Raw genomic sequence first — 20,133 nt, forward strand, 5'->3', positions numbered from 1 at the left:
ACACACACACACACACACACACACACACACACACACACACACACACACTTAAACTGATGCACACACACAGCAACAAATTATGTATGTGTTAGCAGTGAGTGTGTGTGTGCGTGCATGTGTGCATGCATGCATGTGTGCATGTCTGTGTGTGTGTGTCTGTGTGTGCGTGCCCATGCGAGTGAGTGTGTGTGTGTGTGTGTGTGTGTGTGTGTGTGTGTGTGTGTGTGTGTGTGTGTGTGTGTGTGTGTGTGTGTGTGAGCAGGCACAAGGCCCTCATGTTCTCCTCTCAGGGTTAATGGAATGGCGGTGTGTCTCAGGTGGATCATTAACAGTGTTCAGGGAGGAGAGAGTTCTATAAAAGAACCTTCACAGCTGCTTTTCTTTTCTCCCATCCTCTCTTTCTGTCTCTCTCCCTTCCTCTCTTTCTATCTCTCTCCCTTCCTCTCTTTCTATCTCTCTCCCTTCCTCTCTTTCTATCTCTCTCCCTTCCTCTCTTTCTATCTCTCTCCCTTACTCTCTTTCTGTCTCTCTCCCTTCCTCTCTTTCTATCTCTCTCCCTTCCTCTCTTTCTATCGCTCTCCCTTCCTCTCTTTCTATCTCTCTCCCTTCCTCTCTTTCTATCTCTCTCCCTTCCTCTCTTTCTATCTCTCTCCCTTCCTCTCTTTCTATCTCTCTCCCTTCCTCTCTTTCTGTCTCTCTCCCTTCCTCTCTTTCTATCTCTCTCCCTTCCTCTCTTTCTATCTCTCTCCCTTCCTCTCTTTCTGTCTCTCTCCCTTCCTCTCTTTCTATCTCTCTCCCTTCCTCTCTTTCTATCTCTCTCCCTTCCTCTCTTTCTATCTCTCCCCCTTCCTCTCTTTCTATCTCTCTCCCTTCCTCTCTTTCTATCTCTCTCCCTTCCTCTCTCTCTTGCTCTTTTCCCTGTCTCTGTTCTACCATTCGATGTGACAGAGGTCAGTTGCTTCACTTAATTCACGGGTGAGTAGCACAACCAGGTCTGGACCTCGTCTCTCTTGACAAAGTGATTGAATCAGATGAACCTGCATGGAGAGATAAAGGAGAAACAAAGATTGGTATATACTCACCTGATCTCCATCTCTCTCTCCCTTCAGCCGGCGACTCCTCAGCTGCCGTTGAAGCATGTAGAAACTCCGGTAAGTCTCTCTCTTTTCATACTTCTGTGATGTTGATGATTGGTATTTGCAACAGTTATCAGCCTATACATCAGGAGGCATGTTACAGAAGCTCTGGCTTGTCTGGGCAGTGTGATGTACTGTAGTGTCAGAGGTGTCTTAATTGCATGGAGGTGACCCCAAAATAGTTATGCTTGACCCCTTGACTGTTCAGACGTGGGATCAACTCCATAAAGCTCGTGGACAGCTGTGATGTTGTCAGACTATTTTCACGGAGGTTGATGTAAGGACACTATTAGAACACACCCCCTGGAGGCAGAGAACATGGAAAGCACTGCAGTGTCTCCCACCTCAGTGGCTTACTCTGTTTCAGTGGATGTTGTTGAGCCATACTGTACTCTACTGTATGTACCCAGTAGACATGAGTCGGTGAATGCAGACGTCACCCAGACCTGGACTACAGCTGTAATTGTTTGCTGCTGACAGACAGCCAGACAGACTGACTGACTGACTGATCAATCTGTGGATGAATGGACCCTGTGTTATTTAGGATGCAGTTGACTTATATGCACTTGTAGCATCTTTACACACAAACTGTACACATACATTTGTTTAGGGGAGAATGTGGTAAGTTGAGCCATTTTTTAATTTTCAGCATCACTCCGTCAAGAGAAATATAGGATTCTTTCTAACAAAGATATCTACATATATTTTAGGATGTTGTGTATCCCTGGGAATAATCAGAATTCATGTCAACGTTACAGTTTTGAAAACATGTGTTGTCTGAAGAAAGTGGTCTCTTGGCACAACCTACCCCGGGTTTGGGGTAAGTTGAGCTGTGGGACGGTAAGTTAAGCTGCGTACAAATGTCTGTACTGAATGAAATATTACCACAACCATTTTAAAACCATGTCTATCTTTATTTTCCAAACACAATCACAATCACTTTACTGTCTTTTAATAATCTTAAGGATATTTTAACACAGGCTTAACACTGAACAAAAACGTTCGACTTTTTATGAAACAATATTAACATAGGCCAGGCCCTGTTGTTACAGTACCTCATCTCAGCGATAATGTCTTTGCATTACGCCTGGGAAGAAAACACTTCAATTTGCTCGACTTGCCATTGGCTCAACCATTAGCTCAACTTACTGCGAGGCAAACATTTTGACTATATTAGCCCAACCAGCTACGAGGATGCACTTTCATGCTAGGTTTAGGACCTCATATTGAAGCTTATAGAGACCCCAACTGAGGTATATCTTCAAAATATCTACTTTGGTTTAAATACAAATATCATTAAACCTTTAACACAATAAATTCATTTGACTTGGTGAAAATAATTTTTGGGGACTTAACTTGCTTACCACTTTTTTCATGTGGTTTCTTCTTATACAGACTCCATGAAATGATGACCTCTTCCTCAATATTTGGTCAAATGATACATGTTGTTTATGGTTTCCTAGAAACAAGGGTGGCTCAACTTACCCCACTCTCCCCTACTGTACACACAGTACATACTTTATACCCATGTACGGTAGGTGGAGGGAAGCTACACAGCTTGAGGTTTTTTAGAATCCCAAATCCAACAGGCAAAGAGACAGAGAGAGGAGGAGGGGGAGAGATAAAATAAGAGAAGAGGGAGTGAGAGAGTTTGAGTCTGTGTGTGAGAGAGAGAGTGAGAGTGTGTGTGTGAGTGAGCGAGAGAGAGAGAGAGAGGGGGGGGCAGACAGTAGATTGGATGTTCTGGTTTATAAGGGTTAGACAATGAGACAGAACGCTGGTGACAGGGGACTTAAAACAGGAGAGTGTGTGACATGGTGTCCCTGAAATGCATCCAGCTTCATCCCAAAATGTCAGAGGAGGAGGAGGGATTTTAATGTTCCTATTATAGAATTACAGAGACAGCCGTACTAACGCTTTAGAGAGAGGAAGTGATGGTGGAATATTTATTTGGTTAGCCAATAGGAGATGTCCTATCCGTGGTTGTTGTGAGTGAGAGCATCCCATTGTGCCTGTAATTGAGTCAGTGTGGTGCGGCCAGGTCAGGCCTCTGAGGAGAGGAGAGGAGGGGAGTGGAGGAGAGGAGAGGAAAGGAGTGGGAGAGAAGAGAGTAGAGGAGAGGAGAGGAGTGGAGAAGAGGAGAGGATTGGAGAGCTGAGGAGATGATTGGAGGAGAGGAGAGGAGTGGAGGAGAGGAGAGGAGAGGAGAGGAGAGGAGAGGAGAGGAGAGCTGAGGAGAGGAGAGGAGAGGAGAGGAGAGTATGAGAGGAGAGGAGAATATGAGAGGAGAGCTGAGGAGAGCTGGGGAGATGAGGAGAGGAGAGGAGAAGATGAGAGGAGAGGAGGAGAGGAGAGGAGTGGAGGAGAGGAGAGCTGAGGAGATGAGTGGAGGAGAGGAGAGGAGAGGAGAGGGAGAGAGCTGAGGAGAGGAGTGGAGGAGAGGAGAGGAGAGGAGAGCTGAGGAGAGGAGAGGAGAGGAGAGGAGTTGAAGAGAAGATATGAGAGCTGAGGGGAGGAGAGGAGAGGAGAAGATGAGGAGTTGAAGAGAAGATAGGAGAGCTGAGGGGAGGAGAGGAGAAGATGAGAGGAGTTGAAGAGACGACAGGAGATCTGAGGGGCGGAGAGGAGAAGAGAAGATGAGAGGAGTTGAAGAGAATATAGGAGAGCTGAGGAGAGGAGAGGAGAAGAGGAGAGGAGAGGAGTAGATGAGAGGAGAGCTGAGGAGAGGAGAGGAGGAGAGGAAAGGAGAGGAGAGGAGAGGAGAGGAGATGAGATGAGTGTGAGAGAAGAGAGTAGAGGAGAGGAGAGGAGTGGAGAAGAGGAGAGGAGAGGAGATGATTGGAGGAGAGGAGAGGAGTGGAGGAGAGGAGAGCTGAGGAGAGGAGAGGAGAGGAGTTGAAGAGAAGATAGGAGAGCTGAGGGGAGGAGAGGAGAAGATGAGAGGAGTTGAAGAGAAGATAGGAGAGGAGAGGAGAAGAAGAGAAGAGTAGAGAGTAGAGGAGAAAGGAGAGGGAAATGAAAAGGAGAGGGCAACCTTTTTATCACCAGCCTACATCTCTGAGCTGGTCATAGGATCTCATCAGATGTGTATTTACCTAACCAACAGTTACCTATTACAGGGTTTCCCAAACTCGGTCCTGGGGCCCCCTCTGTGTGCACATTTTGGTTTTTGCCCTGGCACTACACAGCTGATTCAAATCATCAAAGCTTGATGATGAGTTGGTTATTTGAATCAGCTGTGTAGTGCTGGTGGAGATGACGACACACATTTACCTAACACACATTTACCTAACACACATTTACCTAACACACATTTACCTAACACACATTTACCTAACACACATTAACCCAACACACATTTACCTAACACACATTTACCTAACACACATTCACCCAACACACATTAACCCAACACACATTTACCTAACACACATTTACCTAACACACATTCACCCAACACACATGAACCTAAAACACATTAACCTAACACACATTAACCCAACACACATTAACCTAACACACATTCACCTAATACACATTAACCTCACACACATGAACCCAACACACATTAACCCAACACACATGAACCTAAAACACATTAACCTAACACACATTAACCCAACACACATTAACCCAACACACATGAACCTAACACACATGAACCTAACACACATTAATCTAACACACATTTATCTAACACACATTTACCTAACACACATTAACCTAACACACATCCATCTAACACACATTAACCTAATACACATTAACCCAACACACATTAACCTAACACACATCCATCTAACACACATTAACCTAATACACATTCACCTAACACACATTAACCTAACACACATCCACCTAACACACATTAACCCAACACACATTAACCTAACACACATTAACCTAACACACATTAACCTAACACACATTAACCTAACACACATTAACCTAACACACATTAACCTAACACACATCCACCTAACACACATTAACCTAACACACATTAACCTAACACACATTAACCCAACACACATTAACCTAACACACATTAACCTAACACACATTAACCCAACACACATTAACCTAACACACATTAACCTAACACACATTAACCTAATACACATTCACCTAACACACATTAACCTAACACACATCCACCTAACACACATTAACCACACATTAACCTAACACACATTAACCTAACACACATTAACCTAACACACATTAACCTAATTAACCTAACACACATTAACCTAACACACATTAACCTAACACACATTAACCTAACACACATTAACCTAACACACATTAACCCAACACACATTAACCTAACACACATTAACCTAACACACATTAACCTAACACACATTAACCTAACACACATTAACCTAACACACATTCACCTAACACACATTAACCTAACACACATTAACCCAACACACATTAACCTAACACACATTAACCTAACACACATTAACCTAACACACATTAACCTAACACACATTCACCTAACACACATTAACCTAACACACATTAACCCAACACACATTAACCTAACACACATTAACCTAACATACATTAACCTAACACACATTAACCTAACACACATTTCCCTAACAGACATAAAACTAACACAGTGGTTCCTCCTCCTCCTCACTGGTTGTGACACTAGGAAGCACACTTTAGTTGCAGTGGTCTGCTGTATTCATCAGCTCTTCCCCTCTCTCTGACCTCAGTCAGCACTGGAGGAAAGTATTTCTGCTCTCAACTCTGAATCCCTGGTATATAAGAGCATCAGTGTTATAGGAAGCAGTCAGGGTTACACATATATACGATAGAGGGAAACACCAGCTCTCTCTGGAATTACTCTGGAAATGTGTAATTGGTAGCTAAGGGTCAACGGATGGGTTTCGGGAAGAGTGTTAGCCAACAAACGACCTCTCGTAGTCCCACTGTTCCAAGGCATTCACACTAGCACAATGTGGTGGTGTCGCTTTACAATAAGTACATTTAATTAACTTGGAGACGTAGTAGTATTTAGAGGGGGACCACACGCACGCACAAACCACACAGAGAGAGAGAGAGAGAGAGAGAGAGAGAGAGAGAGAGAGAGAGAGAGAGAGAGAGAGAGAGAGAGAGAGAGAGAGAGAGAGAGAGAGAGAGAGAGAGAGAGAGAGAGAGAGAGAGAGAGAGAGAGAGAGAGAGAGAGAGAGAGAGAGAGAGAGAGAGAGAGAGAGAGAGAGAGAAAAAATAATGAGGGATAATAAGAAAGAGGGAAGGGAGAAACCAAAAGTGGGCGGGAGAAGAGAGAGAATAAGCACTAAAGGGGAAAGACAAACGAGAGGCACGGAGGAGAAGAATAGAGACTGAGAGCGTTAAAGACTGAGAGCGTTAAAGACTGAGAGTGTTAAAGACTGAGAGCGTTAAAGACTGAGAGCGTTAAAGACTGAGAGCGTTAAAGACTGAGCTGGAACCTGTTTTGGGGGGAGCTGAGACTTTTTGAGGAGAGAGTCCCATCATGACAAAGGAATAAACAACAAAGAACAAACTGGACATATACAACAAGATCTTTGTCGTCTCTTGGAAGGAAACAAATATGGATATTAGACTCCAGGTGTTTCTCTGTGATTGACAACCAAAGCGTTGAAGCCTTCCCCAGGGCGATAGGGCGAACACAGAAAGGATAGAGCGAGAGGGACCCTGGTCCAGACCAGACCAGTCCAGCCATGACCTCAGGTGGGGCCCTCCGCAGGCGCCTCACCTCCTTCCGCAATTCCTGGAGGCGGAGCGCTGAGTACCTATTTAAGGTAGGCCACGCCCTCTGGAAGTGTACCTGGTGGGATGATGGGCAAATCTGGCTTTTTAGTGTATGTTTCCCTGCTGTCAAACACACTACTTTATATTTGGGTGTATTTAGGGGATCTTCCTTGAGGAATGCCATATGAAGTTGTACGTTTTGGGTGAAATTCCCCTTTAATAATGAGTTTGTCCATATGTTGTTGCATTACCCACTGGGCACAGACGTCAGCTCAATGTCTAGTTTTGATTTATATTTGGTTGAGTTTGGTTGAGAATTCAATGTGAAATCACAAAAACATGTCACCATGTCATTGGTTTTAGGTTAAACGTTGTTTTCCACGTTTTGGGGGGTTGAAATGACATGAAAACAACATTGATAAAAATCAAAATAAATCCCAGTGGGAACATACCAATGTAATCATAAACAGCAAGACCTTAATGTTTTTCCTTCAGTCAACACAGTTAAACGTCTACTATCTAAGCTTCTTTAGTGGTTGTGGTCTTTCATTGAATGTCTTCCTCCTGTCTCTCTGTGTTTCTCTTGTTGGTAGTTTGTTGGTCCTGCTGGGTAGGACATCTTTACAGCTGGTTTTCATAACTTTGATGAGTATTACTGAGGTGGGAACGCAGGACACGCACGCACACACACACACACACACACACACACACACACACACACACACACACACACACACACACACATACGCACAGTAACAGCCACTTAGAGATATAGCTGATGAAAAAAAGAGTGTGTGTGTGTGTGTGTGTGTGTGTGTGTGTGTGTGTGTGGACGGTTGGACACAGATTGTATGAGAGGCTTGCTGGTTACGTTGTGGGTACGTGTTTAGTTCTGCTTGTGTATACAGGTGTGTGTGTGTGTGTGTGAGTGTGTGTCCATGCCATGTGTGTGATGCAAGAGACCTTGTTCGTACATAATTGTCACTCTTGTCCCCTGTGAACAGACATATTGTTACAGTTTTGGAGCAACAGTGTCCTTGGTTCCAGCAGGCAGCATCTGTTTCTAGTCACATCACTTTGAATAATGGGTTTTCCTTTTGCCTGACGAGGATTAGTTTCATCACAGAGAAATGAATGGAACAATGGCAACACAGAGCTCTGTACTGTGTACATAACTTTCTGTTCTGTTCAGGTCCTCTGTGTCCTCCTTCACATAGTGCTGTGTATTTCTCCAGCCAGATGGGGAAGGCAGTGCTTGCCTTGTGGTAAAAAGGATGTTGAATCACTAAAGGTACTGATGTCCCAGTATAGGTAGACGTCTCCCTGTCCTCATCTCCCTGTCTTCGTGACCATGGACAGACAGATGGCAGGATGTAGTAACTCTTACAGAATGGTCAAACACAGACAGACAGACAGACAGACAGACAGACAGACAGACAGACAGACAGACAGACAGACAGACAGACAGACAGACAGACAGACAGACAGACAGACAGACAGCTATGTACTGTACAGGCTAACTTTAAATGTTTGGGTAATTTCACATTTCAAGCATACAGTACTTTGCTAGCGTATCAAACTGAACGTTTTAACCTGTAGCCTGTGCCAGGAGTGTGCTGATTGGCTGCTTGGTTGCAGGACACGCCAAGTATGTGATGTCAGTTGGATTACTGTGACAGGAAACAACCAATTATCAGTAATTAGATGTTTCCTAATGTTGCTGGATTACATTACCATGAAGGAAAGGAGATGAGGAGATGAGCAAAGAAAGCTGTTTAAGACTCTTGCCACATGCCACATGCCACTAACCAACTAACCCATCACCACCCCGTCACCAGGGTCATAGACAGGCTAATACTATGTGATGCTGTCCGACAGCATCTATTTTAGAACACAGCACTTTGTGTCTGAACACTGTGATCTATTGTCTACTGATAATCACCCTCGTTGTTGAAATGAAATGTGTGTTCGTGCTCAGCGCCGCAGCCTCCTCGATATTCTCCACTGCTTTTCTCTCTATAGTTAGACTGAGGATGGGGACACTGGGTACAAGTACGTCCCCAGGGATATCATGTTATCTCAACGCAATGGACGCATCTCATCATGGCTAAATTCCATCCAGTTGTGTTTGGATTTGAGATAGTAGAAGACCAGATGCAGTGTGCTTTAATGTGGAATTTACAATGCAGTTGTGTATTACACTCACTCGCACACTTACGTCAAACACAAACAATGCCAAGTTGATCAAGGAGACTGAGTGTGTGCTCTATCTTCTCTGTGTTCTCTGTAGGGAACCCCAAGGTCCTGTAAGAGTGAGCAGACTAGACGAAGGCCATCACGGTAAGAGAGACCACTGTCTTTCCCTCACTATCCAGGCTGTCACTATTCCTCATCTACTGCAGTATACGGCCACGTTTACACCTGTTTCTCTGACCTCACGTTTCGGTTCATTGATGCCCATAGCGCTCAACACACACTGAAATCCATGGACACAGGCTTATCAAAACCTCATCAGGATGTATTCTATCCTGTTGTCAGATCACTGTGACAACCATGCCTGTTTCTCCAGCTACGCTTCCCATCTAACAGCCAACTGGGAGTCGGGATTTGGGGAGCTGGTCAGAATGATTGCGCAATACCCGCTTGGATCATTCCAGAACACTTTCTTCTGAACTGAAAAACTAGGATTGAAGATGTTTATGAAAACATGTGTGTTATCATATGACGCCACGTCCAATTACCATAGACATAAATCACATCGGTTTGTCAGTACTGAAGACTCATACATCAAAGATATGCTAGATAATAGATACCACACACAAGAGCCACCAAGGAAAAGCTTCATAGACTAGTGCTGATGTACAAACCCTGTAAGATATCAGGGGCCATATTCATACAGAGTAGCAGTGGTGATCTCGGATCAGTTTGACCTTTTAGATCATAAGGAACAAGGTTATATGGACAGGGAGAAGCTGATCCTAGATCAGCACTTAGCACTCAGTACTGGAGGAGGACTATGTGGTGGCCCTGGTGTACATCACCTGTCTAACTATCTATCCCCTCCTCCCTTCTCCTCTCCCCTCATCTCCTCTCTCCTCTCTCTTCTCATCTCCTCCTCTCTCCTCTCCTCTCTCCTCTCTCCTCTCTCCTCTCTCCTCTCCTCTCCTCTCTCCTCTCCCCTCATCTCCTCTCTCCTCTCTCCTCTCCTCTCTCCTCTCTCCTCTCTCCTCTCCTCTCTCCTCTCTCCTCTCTCCTCTCTCCTCTCTCCTCTCTCCTCTCTCCTCTCTCCTCTCCTCTCCTCTCTCTCTCCTCTCTCCTCTCTCCTCTCTCCTCTCTCCTCTCCTCTCTCTCCTCTCTCCTCTCTCCTCTCCCCTCTCTCCTCTCCCATCTCCTCTCTCCTCTCTCCACTCTCCTCTCCTCTCCCCAGGAGTATCAGTCTGCTGCAGGCCATGGATGAGAACTATGAGGTGGACCTGGTGTACATCACTGAGAGGATCATCTCTGTCTCCTTCCCCAGCGGAGCGGAGGAGCGCAGCTACACCTCCAACATCAAGGAGGTGGCCTCCATGCTGGCCTCCAAACACGGGGAACACTATCTGGTGAGACCCCTGTCCTGCCACTGCTCTACCTCACTACCGGGCCTGTCTGTTGGTGTGGTGGCTTTTCATGCACCCTGTCACATCCTGTTGCTGATGTACAACTGTTTCCTGGAATCGTTCTCATTCTTATTGGTGTGGGTTTTGTGATTTCAGCTCCTCAACCTAAGCGAGCGGAGAAATGACATCACCAAGCTTAACCACAAGGTATACACACACAAATACACACGCACGCACGCACGCACGCACGCACGCACGCACACACACACACACACACACACACACACACACACACACACACACACACACACACACACACTCTCCTAAATGCAATGGTAGTGGTGGAAGTTTTGATATGTGATAGTGGTGGTCTGTGTGGCCCCCTGTAGGTGCTGGAGTTTGGCTGGCCAGACCATTATGCTCCTGCCCTGGATAAGATCTGCAGCATGTGCAAGGCCATGGACACCTGGCTCAACGCTGACCAACACAATGTAGTGGTGCTTCACAACAAGGTAGGTGGTCGGACAGATCACTCCAGGGAAGGGAGGAAGGAATGATACATAGTCAGGGTATTGGAACAGGGTCCCGTGGTCTTACAGATCTCTGATCACTCCAGGGAAGGGAGGAAGGAAGGAAGGATACATAGTCAGGGTATTGGAACAGGGTCCCGTAGTCTTACAGATCTCTGATCACTCCAGGGAAGGAAGGAAGGATACATATTCAGGGTATTGGAACAGGGTCCCGTAGTCTTACAGATCTCTGATCACTCCAGGGAAGGGAGGAAGGAAGGATACATAGTCAGGGTATTGGAACAGGGTCCCGTGGTCTTACAGATCTCTGATCACTCCAGGGAAGGGAGGAAGGAAGGATACATAGTCAGGGTATTGGAACAGGGTCCCGTAGTCTTACAGATCTCTGATCACTCCAGGGAAGGGAGGAAGGAAGGAAGGATACATAGTCAGGGTATTGGAACAGGGTCCCGTGGTCTTACAGATCTCTGATCACTCCAGGGAAGGGAGGAAGGAATGATACATATTCAGGGTATTGGAACAGGGTCTCGTAGTCTTACAGATCTCTGATCACTCCAGGGAAGGGAGGAAGGAAGGAAGGATACATAGTCAGGGTATTGGAACAGGGTCCCGTAGTCTTACAGATCACTGATCACTCCAGGGAAGGGAGGAAGGAAGGAAGGATACATAGTCGGGGTATTGGAACAGGGTCCCGTAGTCTTACAGATCACTGATCACTCCAGGGAAGGGAGGAAGGAAGGATACATAGTCAGGGTATTGGAACAGGGTCCCGTAGTCTTACAGATCACTCCAGGGAAGGGAGGAAGGAAGGATACATAGTCAGGGTATTGGAACAGGGTCCCGTAGTCTTACAGATCACTGATCACTCCAGGAAAGGGAGGAAGGAAGGATACATAGTCAGGGTATTGGAACAGGGTCCCATAGTCTTACAGATCTCTGATCACTCCAGGGAAGGGAGTAAGGAAGGGTTTCTTCCCGGGAGTGTTACAGTATGCCGTGGGTCACTGTGTTAAGGACAGTAGAGGGTGGTCTCTGTTTGAAGAGTGTGAAAGGAGACAGCCAGGCCCCAGGGAGAAAGTCCCCTATGAATAGTCTACTCTGTACGTCCTCCATCCTCATTGGTAAGGAGGTAAAACGCTAAACTGTCTCCCTGTACCTCATTGGACAAAGTGGGATAATCAAGCTGTCTTGTAGTTGGAAGACAAGTCCTCCATATTCTAGTATTGCTGGTTAAACACTTAAATGGTCCTTAACTGCAGACTGTTAGACTGAAGCCGTATTTCACATAGAAATCCAGTGAACATGAGAGTCATTTGATTCTAATAGAGGCTGTTGCTGCTGCTGCCTGTGTTTTGGCAGCACATCCTCCTCCCCCAACCTCTCAGGCCCAATGATTCATCATACAACTTGTCATGAACGATCCAATGTCAACAACAGTAACTCCCCAAAACGACTTTAAAAACTTCATCTAAGTCTCTATCAATCCGTGTTAAAGACTTTGAGTCAATGTAGCTGAATAGTGAGTAGTAACTTGATAAGTCTGTGGGGGAACATTTGATTCAATATGTACAACAAGTGGTAGCAAACAGAGCATCCCCATGGTTACCAACACTTATTTTCCCCCTCGTCCTGAAATTGAAGCTTTTGGTCAAGATGGAAGAACTGCTTCCATTCAGAAACGCCTAACTTGATTAAATGCTATTTGTTATCGCCCCAGTCAGAAATGTTCCACTTGCTGTTTCAGAGTTGAGGGTCAAAGGTTTCTCCGGTAGTGTTGCATTTATAGCTTCAGTTGGATTTGACCACAAACAATGTCATTGTGATAAATGGAACCAGGCAGTTTGATCACATTCCATCTGTGACAGTTTGGCTTGAAAATAGCCTGGTCACTCAAATCTAACTCACCGTCCAGCACTTACATGTTTACACTGCAGGTACAAACATTATTCGGCCTTCAAGTGTGTAACTAAAAATAGCCTTGTATTCTTTCTCAAAAAATATATCTCCCTCTCTCCCCTCTCTCCCCCCTCTCTCTCTCTCCCCCTCTCTCTCCCTCTCTCTCCCTCTCCCTCCCTCTCCCCCTCTCCCCCTCTCTCCCTCTCCCTCCCTCTCTCCCCTCTCTCCCCCTCTCTCTCTCTCCCCCTCTCTCTCCCTCTCTCTCCCTCTCCCTCCCTCTCCCCCCCTCTCTCCCCCTCTCCCTCCCTCTCTCTCCCTCTCTCCTCCCTATCTCCCCTATTCTCTCTCTCCCTCTCCCCCTCTGTCTCCCTCTCCCTCCCCCTCTCTCCCCCTCTCTCTCTCTTTCTACAGGGGAACCGTGGGAGGACAGGAGTGGTGGTGGCTGCCTACATGCATTACAGCAACATATCAGCCAGGTACCAGAGACTTCTGACTGCAGACAAACTGACCTCATGTACCCTGTTTGTTATTAGTCAACATATCAGCCAGGTACCAGAGACTTCTGACTGCAGACAAACTGACCTCATGTACCCTGTTTGTTATTAGTCAACATATCAGCCAGGTACCAGAGACTTCTGACTGCAGACAAACTGACCTCATGTACCCTGTTTGTTATTAGTCAACATATCAGCCAGGTACCAGAGACTTCTGACTGCAGACAAACTGACCTCATGTACCCTGTTTGTTATTGTCAACATATCCCAGGTACCAGAGTTGCAGACAAACTGATCTCATTAGTCAACATATCAGCCAGGTACCAGAGACTTCTGACTGCAGACAAACTGACCTCATGTACCCTGTTTGTTATTAGTCAACATATCAGCCAGGTACCAGAGACTTCTGACTGCAGACAAACTGACCTCATGTACCCTGTTTGTTATTAGTCAACATATCAGCCAGGTACCAGAGACTTCTGACTGCAGACAAACTGACCTCATGTACCCTGTTTGTTATTAGTCAACATATCAGCCAGGTACCAGAGACTTCTGACTGCAGACAAACTGACCTCATGTACCCTGTTTGTTATTAGTCAACATGGAACAATGTATTCATTCAATATCACCACCCTGCTTGAAGTTCCATACATCCTTAAAGTTCCCAGATATTTCCAGACGAATACAAACAGACATTTGTCCATTCTATACATGTCATTTTAGATTTCTATCAGTGTTGGGGTCAATTGGAATTGAAGGCAGTCAATTCAGGAAGTAAACTGTCGGTCAAGTCATAGACAAAAACTTGGGGTGATGTCAGGACAAGCACGTAGATCTGTAACAGATAGATAGGCCAAAGGGAATCGGGATCGGGCCTCAAATTAAACACTGATGTGGTTGTTATGCCAAAACATTCTGCTCAGGCTCTGGTGTATTTTTGGTCAATAAAGAGGAACATTTACAGTACATATGTCATACCCTGTAAAGACTCCAGATGTTTCAGGGTGGGGGATGGGACTTACAATCTTACACTTTCACTAAGGAATAAGAAAGGTCAAAACTATTGAATTATTATGTGGATTATAATTCATGGACATTTTTGAACTTCAGAATACTTTTTAATCTAAAATACACTATAAATTAAACATTTCCTGCATTTCAGGAAAGTTTTCCTGCAACAGGGTGATCAAATTAAGATCCTACATCTGTACATTGATCAGATAATAACACTGGGATACTGTAGCATTGTGGGGATGGAAAAAGATGAAAAGCTGTAGATTAAGGACACTTCTTAAGGAACACGGTCGATTAAGGATGTTTTTTAAGGGAGAAGACAACGTAAGGACACTTTTCAGGGTCATTTCAGGGCAAACTTATTGTATAGTATATTGTATGTGTTCAGTGAAGAAGAGCTGATCATGACCTTTGTCTCTCCTGTGGTCTTCAGTGCTGACCAGGCACTGGACAGGTTCGCCATGAGGCGCTTCTACGAAGACAAAGCACTACCTGTGGGTCAACCGTCGCAGAGAAGGTCAGTTACCACTTACTAGCTCACTTCTTGTTTTTGCACTCTACAACTTCCTATAGGCTGGATGAGTTTGATCCCTTGGCGAGAGCAACCGTCTGGATTCCATTCTTAGAATGTGTATCCTTCATTCTGTTCATTGAAGAAGTCAATAAGGGTAAAGGGATGGGCGTGACTCTTCTCAGAGGGGAATCCAGTCAATGGATGACCTGGTGTAACTCTCACTGTTTCAAAGGCTATCCTCCTCTCCTCAGTCCCTCGCTCCCAGTGCGTCCCAAACAGGAAATGCCTCTGTCTTTTTGTTCCCTTAATCCTCCCAATGAAGCCTAATTGACATAATTGAGGAATAATGTTTTTTGGAAAGCTTAGCAACTTTTGTCATTCTCCAGGATTCCACTGAGCGCTGAAAGGTTACATGGTTTTCAGAGTTCATTCTGACACTACTATCCATCGTTCCTTCCTCCCCTCCTCAGTGATCTGGCAAGCTGAACAGGTGGCTTTGTAAGGGAACCCTTAGTGGCGCTTGGAACTGATTTAGGGTCAGATCTCACTAACCCAGTCCTAGCCATAGGTCATTACTGAGTAAATACAAACTGATCCGGGATCCATAGTTTGTGGCAGATAAGGGAACCCCAGATGTATCCAGCAGGCAACAGCAGCAGTAGCAGCACTAGGCCTCTGACCAGCTGCTGTTTCTTTACTCAGATATAATTATCCCTCAGCCAGTTCCCCGCAGTCTGAACTTATTATGGTCTGGCATGTGTGACATTAACATTAGGGGGGTGGATCTCAGCACTGCTACGCTGCCGTAGAAACGCACCACTATCAAATCATCATCAACATTCTTGTGAGGAAAGTCCACTCTAGATTAGAATCTAGGTTAGATCCTTGAGTGGAATGTTCTGAGCCAAAATGGCGGATGGGTGTCCAGACTTCATCTCTGTGGCAGCCCAACATTATATATATATATATATATCTCTGTACAGTAGTAACTGTAATATGTCAGAATCTGTGTGGCCGTGTTTTCCGGCGTGACCCCGCTGTTACACAGGGAGCTCCTTACACAACCCAGCTGGTCTGTGATTGCTTCCTGTTCCGACCTAATTTCATTTGGGAGACCGAACCATCTGGCGGCTGCCAGCGGAGCGCGGGGGGAGCAAAGGGGTGGTGGGGAGATGGGCCGACCTCTGGAACAGAAGTCACACTCTGCATGATCATCATTAGTATCATTAACAGGCTGCCTGGCAGGCAGGGCTCACCAACACAACACTACATACCCCTGCCTGGCAGGCAGAGCTCACCAACACAACACTACATACCCCTGCCTGGCAGACAGAGCTCACCAACACAACACAACATTCCCCTGCCTGGCAGACAGAGCTCACCAACACAACACTACATACCCCTGCCTGGCAGGCAGAGCTCACCAACACAACACTACATACCCCTGCCTGGCAGGCAGAGCTCACCAACACAACACTACATACCCCTGCCTGGCAGACAGAGCTCACCAACACAACACTACATACCCCTGCCTGGCAGGCAGAGCTCACCAACACAACACTACATACCCCTGCCTGGCAGGCAGAGTTCACCAACACAACACTACATACCCCTGCCTGGCAGACAGAGCTCACCAACACAACACTACATACCCCAGCCTGGCAGGCAGAGTTCACCAACACAACACTACATACCCCTGCCTGGCAGGCAGAGCTCACCAACACAACACTACATACCCCTGCCTGGCAGGCAGAGTTCACCAACACAACACTACATACCCCTGCCTGGCAGGCAGAGCTCACCAACACAACACAAATTCCCCTGCCTGGCAGGCAGAGCTCACCAACACAACACTACATACCCCTGCCTGGCAGGCAGAGCTCACCAACACAACACTACATACCCCTGCCTGGCAGGCAGAGCTCACCAACACAACACAACACAAATTCCCCTGCCTGGCAGGCAGAGCTCACCAACACAACACTACATACCCCTGCCTGGCAGGCAGAGCTCACCAACACAACACAACACAAATTCCCCTGCCTGGCAGGCAGAGCTCACCAACACAACATTCCCCTGCCTGGCAGACAGAGCTCACCAACACAACACTACATACCCCTGCCTGGCAGGCAGAGCTCACCAACACAACATTCCCCTGCCTGGCAGACAGAGCTCACCAACACAACACTACATACCCCTGCCTGGCAGACAGAGCTCACCAACACAACACTACATACCCCTGCCTGGCAGGCAGAGCTCACCAACACAACACAACATTCCCCTGCCTGGCAGACAGAGCTCACCAACACAACACAACATGCCCCTGCCTGGCAGGCAGAGCTCACCAATACAACACTACATACCCCTGCCTGGCAGGCAGAGCTCACCAATACAACACAAATTCCCCTGCCTGGCAGACAGAGCTCACCAACACAACATGCCCCTGCCTGGCAGGCAGAGCTCACCAATACAACACAACATGCCCCTGCCTGGCAGACAGAGCTCACCAACACAACACAACATGCCCCTGCCTGGCAGACAGAGCTCACCAACACAACACAACATGCCCCTGCCTGGCAGGCAGAGCTCACCAACACAACACAACATGCCCCTGCCTGGCAGGCAGAGCTCACCAACACAACACAACATTCCCCTGCCTGGCAGGCAGAGCGGCCTGGTGCTCATACACTCCAATTCACTCTGACATCTCCGTAGTGTGCGAAGCCTCTTTGATAATAGATGGGGCGTGCTTGCTAGTCTTGCTTGCCAGACTCATGGTGCATGACATTGAAGGGTTGTCCCTCTGTTTCACGCTGTGACTGTGTTGTGTGGATGTGTGTAGGTATGTGCGTTACTTCAGTGGTCTGCTCTCTGGCCACATCAAGATTAACAACAAGCCTCTGTTCCTGCACCACGTCATCATGCACGGCATCCCCAACTTCGAGTCCAAAGGAGGTGAGTCTGCAACAGGAGAGCCTTTATTTCATTATTAGAGATTATTAATGTATCTTCATTTTTTCTTCAATGTCTTTCATTCAATGAGTATAAATAATTGTTTCATTTTGGAATACTTTTTCTTCTTTCTTTCCCTCGCAGGCTGTCGTCCTTTCCTGAAGATTTACCAGGCGATGCAGCCAGTCTACACGTCAGGGATATAGTATGTTTCTTTAGTTTTTATCTGTTGCATTGTGGGTTGTCTTTCAGGGGGCTTGTTTTCTCTCCTCTCAGATTCTGTCACTCTATCCCTCTTTCCTTCTCTCCCTCTCAGTCCACAGTACTTTCAAGCCTGTCACCCATTGTTAAGAGATTAGCCCTTAATAATCTCCATCTGTTTGTGTGTGTGTGTGTGTGAGTGAGAGAGAGAGAGAGAGAGAGAGAGAGAGAGAGAGATGTGTGTGTGTGTGTGTGTGTGTGTGTGTGTGTGTGTGTGTGAGTGTGAGAGAGAGAGAGAGAGAGAGAGAGAGAGAGATGTGTGTGCTGGTGGGGCAGGCAGGCAGTTCTAGGGTTCTATGTGTACAGGGAGGGATACCGTAACCCCCACCTCACTGACCCACCTTCTCCATCCAGGGTCCTCGCGACCAAAACAACACCACACAGAAACACCCCCCCACCACCACACACACACACACACACACACACACACACCCATCCATTTACAATCTGACTTTTGATAACTGATTTGGGACAGGCTCTTAAGAAGACGACCAAAACGGTTTAAAAGTGTTTGTAATGGTTTTCATCTGAATTATTTCCACAGTAACGTACAAGGGGACAGTCACACCAGTATCTGCATCACCATTGAACCTGGCCTGCTCCTAAAGGGAGACATTTTGGTAAGAAGCACATATTTTGTCATCAAATGTACAGGTGTTGTGGTTGTACTGTATGTTGTGTTGTGTTGTGTTGGCCTTAGAGCCCTTAGTGGCCTTACAGTAGGTTCATATACTGTAACTGTTGAAGGTTGACTTTTTTCATATTCCACCACAATACATTCCTCGACCACAAGATACATTTTTTTCTCTCTCTGTGTCTCTCTCATTCTCTCTCTCTCTCTCTCTCTCTCTCTCTCTCTCTCTCTCTCTCTCTTTTTTTTCTCTCTGTCTCTCTCTCTTTCTCTTTCTCTCTTTCTCTCTCTCCCCCTCTCTCTCAATTCAATTCAATTCAATGGGCTTTATTGGCATGGGAAACATGTGTTAACATTGCCAAAGCAAGTGAGGTAGATAATATACAAAAGTGAAATAAACAATCAAAATTAACAGTAAACCTTACACATACAGAAGTTTCAAAACAATAAATACATTATAAATGTCATATTATATATACAGTGTTGTAACAATGTACAAATGGTTAAAGTACACAAGGGAAAATATGGGTTGTATCTCTCTCTCTCTCTCATTCCATCTCTCTCCCTCATTATCATTATATTACTGTATTATTGACTATGTTTTGTTTATTCCATATGTAACTCTGTGTTGTTGTATGTGTCAAATTACTATGCTTTATCTTGGCCAGGTCGCAGTTGCAAATGAGAACTTGTTCGCAAATAGCCTACCTGGTTAAATAAAGGTGAAATCAAAAATAAATAAAATAATCTCTCTCTGTCGCTCTCTCTCTCTCTCTCTCTCTCTCTCTCTCTCTCTCTCTCTCTCTCTCTCTCTCTCTCTCTCTCTCTCTCTCATTCCCTCTCATTCCCTCTCATTCCCTCTCTCTCTCTCTGTCTCTCTCTGCCTCTCTCTGCCTCTCTCTGCCTCTCTCTCTCTCTCTCTCTCTCTCTCTCTCTCATTCCCTCTCATTCCCTCTCTCGGTCTCTGTCTGTCTCTCTCTGCCTCTCTCTGCCTCTCTCTCTCTTTCTCTCTCTCTCTCTGTCGCTCTCTGTCGCTCTCTGTTGCTCTCTGTCGCTCTCTCTCTCTCTCTCTCTCTCTCTCTCTCTCTCTCATTCCCTCTCATTCCCTCTCATTCCCTCTCCCTGTCTCTGTCTGTCTCTCTCTGCCCCCCTCTCTCTCTCTCTCTCTCTCTCTCTCTCTCTCTCTCTCTCTCTCTCTCTCTCTCTCATTCCATCTCTCTCTCTCTCTCTCTCTCTCTCTCTCTCTCTCTCTCTCTCTCATTCCCTCTCATTCCCTCTCATTCCCTCTCTCTGTCTCTGTCTGTCTCTCTCTGCCCCCCCCCTCTCTCTCTCTCTCTCTCTCTCCCTCTCTC

The 20,133-nt window shown here is 46.1% G+C and overlaps 1 protein-coding gene across 12 annotated transcripts in view; it reads left to right on the forward strand.

Annotated features, from left to right (window-relative positions):
- LOC115122152 (tensin-1-like) overlaps nt 1-20,133 on the forward strand; it is a 291,714-nt gene that overhangs the window by 218,606 nt on the left and 52,975 nt on the right. For 9 of the 12 annotated variants that reach the window (XM_065018953.1, XM_065018954.1, XM_065018959.1 and 6 more), the window contains exons 5-15: nt 949-975; nt 1,110-1,151; nt 9,184-9,233; nt 10,321-10,492; nt 10,646-10,696; nt 10,879-11,001; nt 13,327-13,391; nt 14,857-14,940; nt 17,780-17,892; nt 18,034-18,094; nt 18,695-18,770. In XM_065018953.1, the coding sequence (XP_064875025.1) occupies nt 949-975; nt 1,110-1,151; nt 9,184-9,233; nt 10,321-10,492; nt 10,646-10,696; nt 10,879-11,001; nt 13,327-13,391; nt 14,857-14,940; nt 17,780-17,892; nt 18,034-18,094; nt 18,695-18,770 (864 nt within the window). Of the gene's footprint in view, nt 1-948; nt 976-1,109; nt 1,152-6,520; nt 6,944-9,183; nt 9,234-10,320; nt 10,493-10,645; nt 10,697-10,878; nt 11,002-13,326; nt 13,392-14,856; nt 14,941-17,779; nt 17,893-18,033; nt 18,095-18,694; nt 18,771-20,133 lie in introns of those variants that run through there. The other 3 variants (XM_065018957.1, XM_065018963.1, XM_065018962.1) reach the window with 2 other exon arrangements.

Source organism: Oncorhynchus nerka, linkage group LG5 (genome assembly GCF_034236695.1).
Source record: "Oncorhynchus nerka isolate Pitt River linkage group LG5, Oner_Uvic_2.0, whole genome shotgun sequence".
In the NCBI taxonomy this organism is placed as follows: Eukaryota; Metazoa; Chordata; class Actinopteri; order Salmoniformes; family Salmonidae; genus Oncorhynchus; species Oncorhynchus nerka.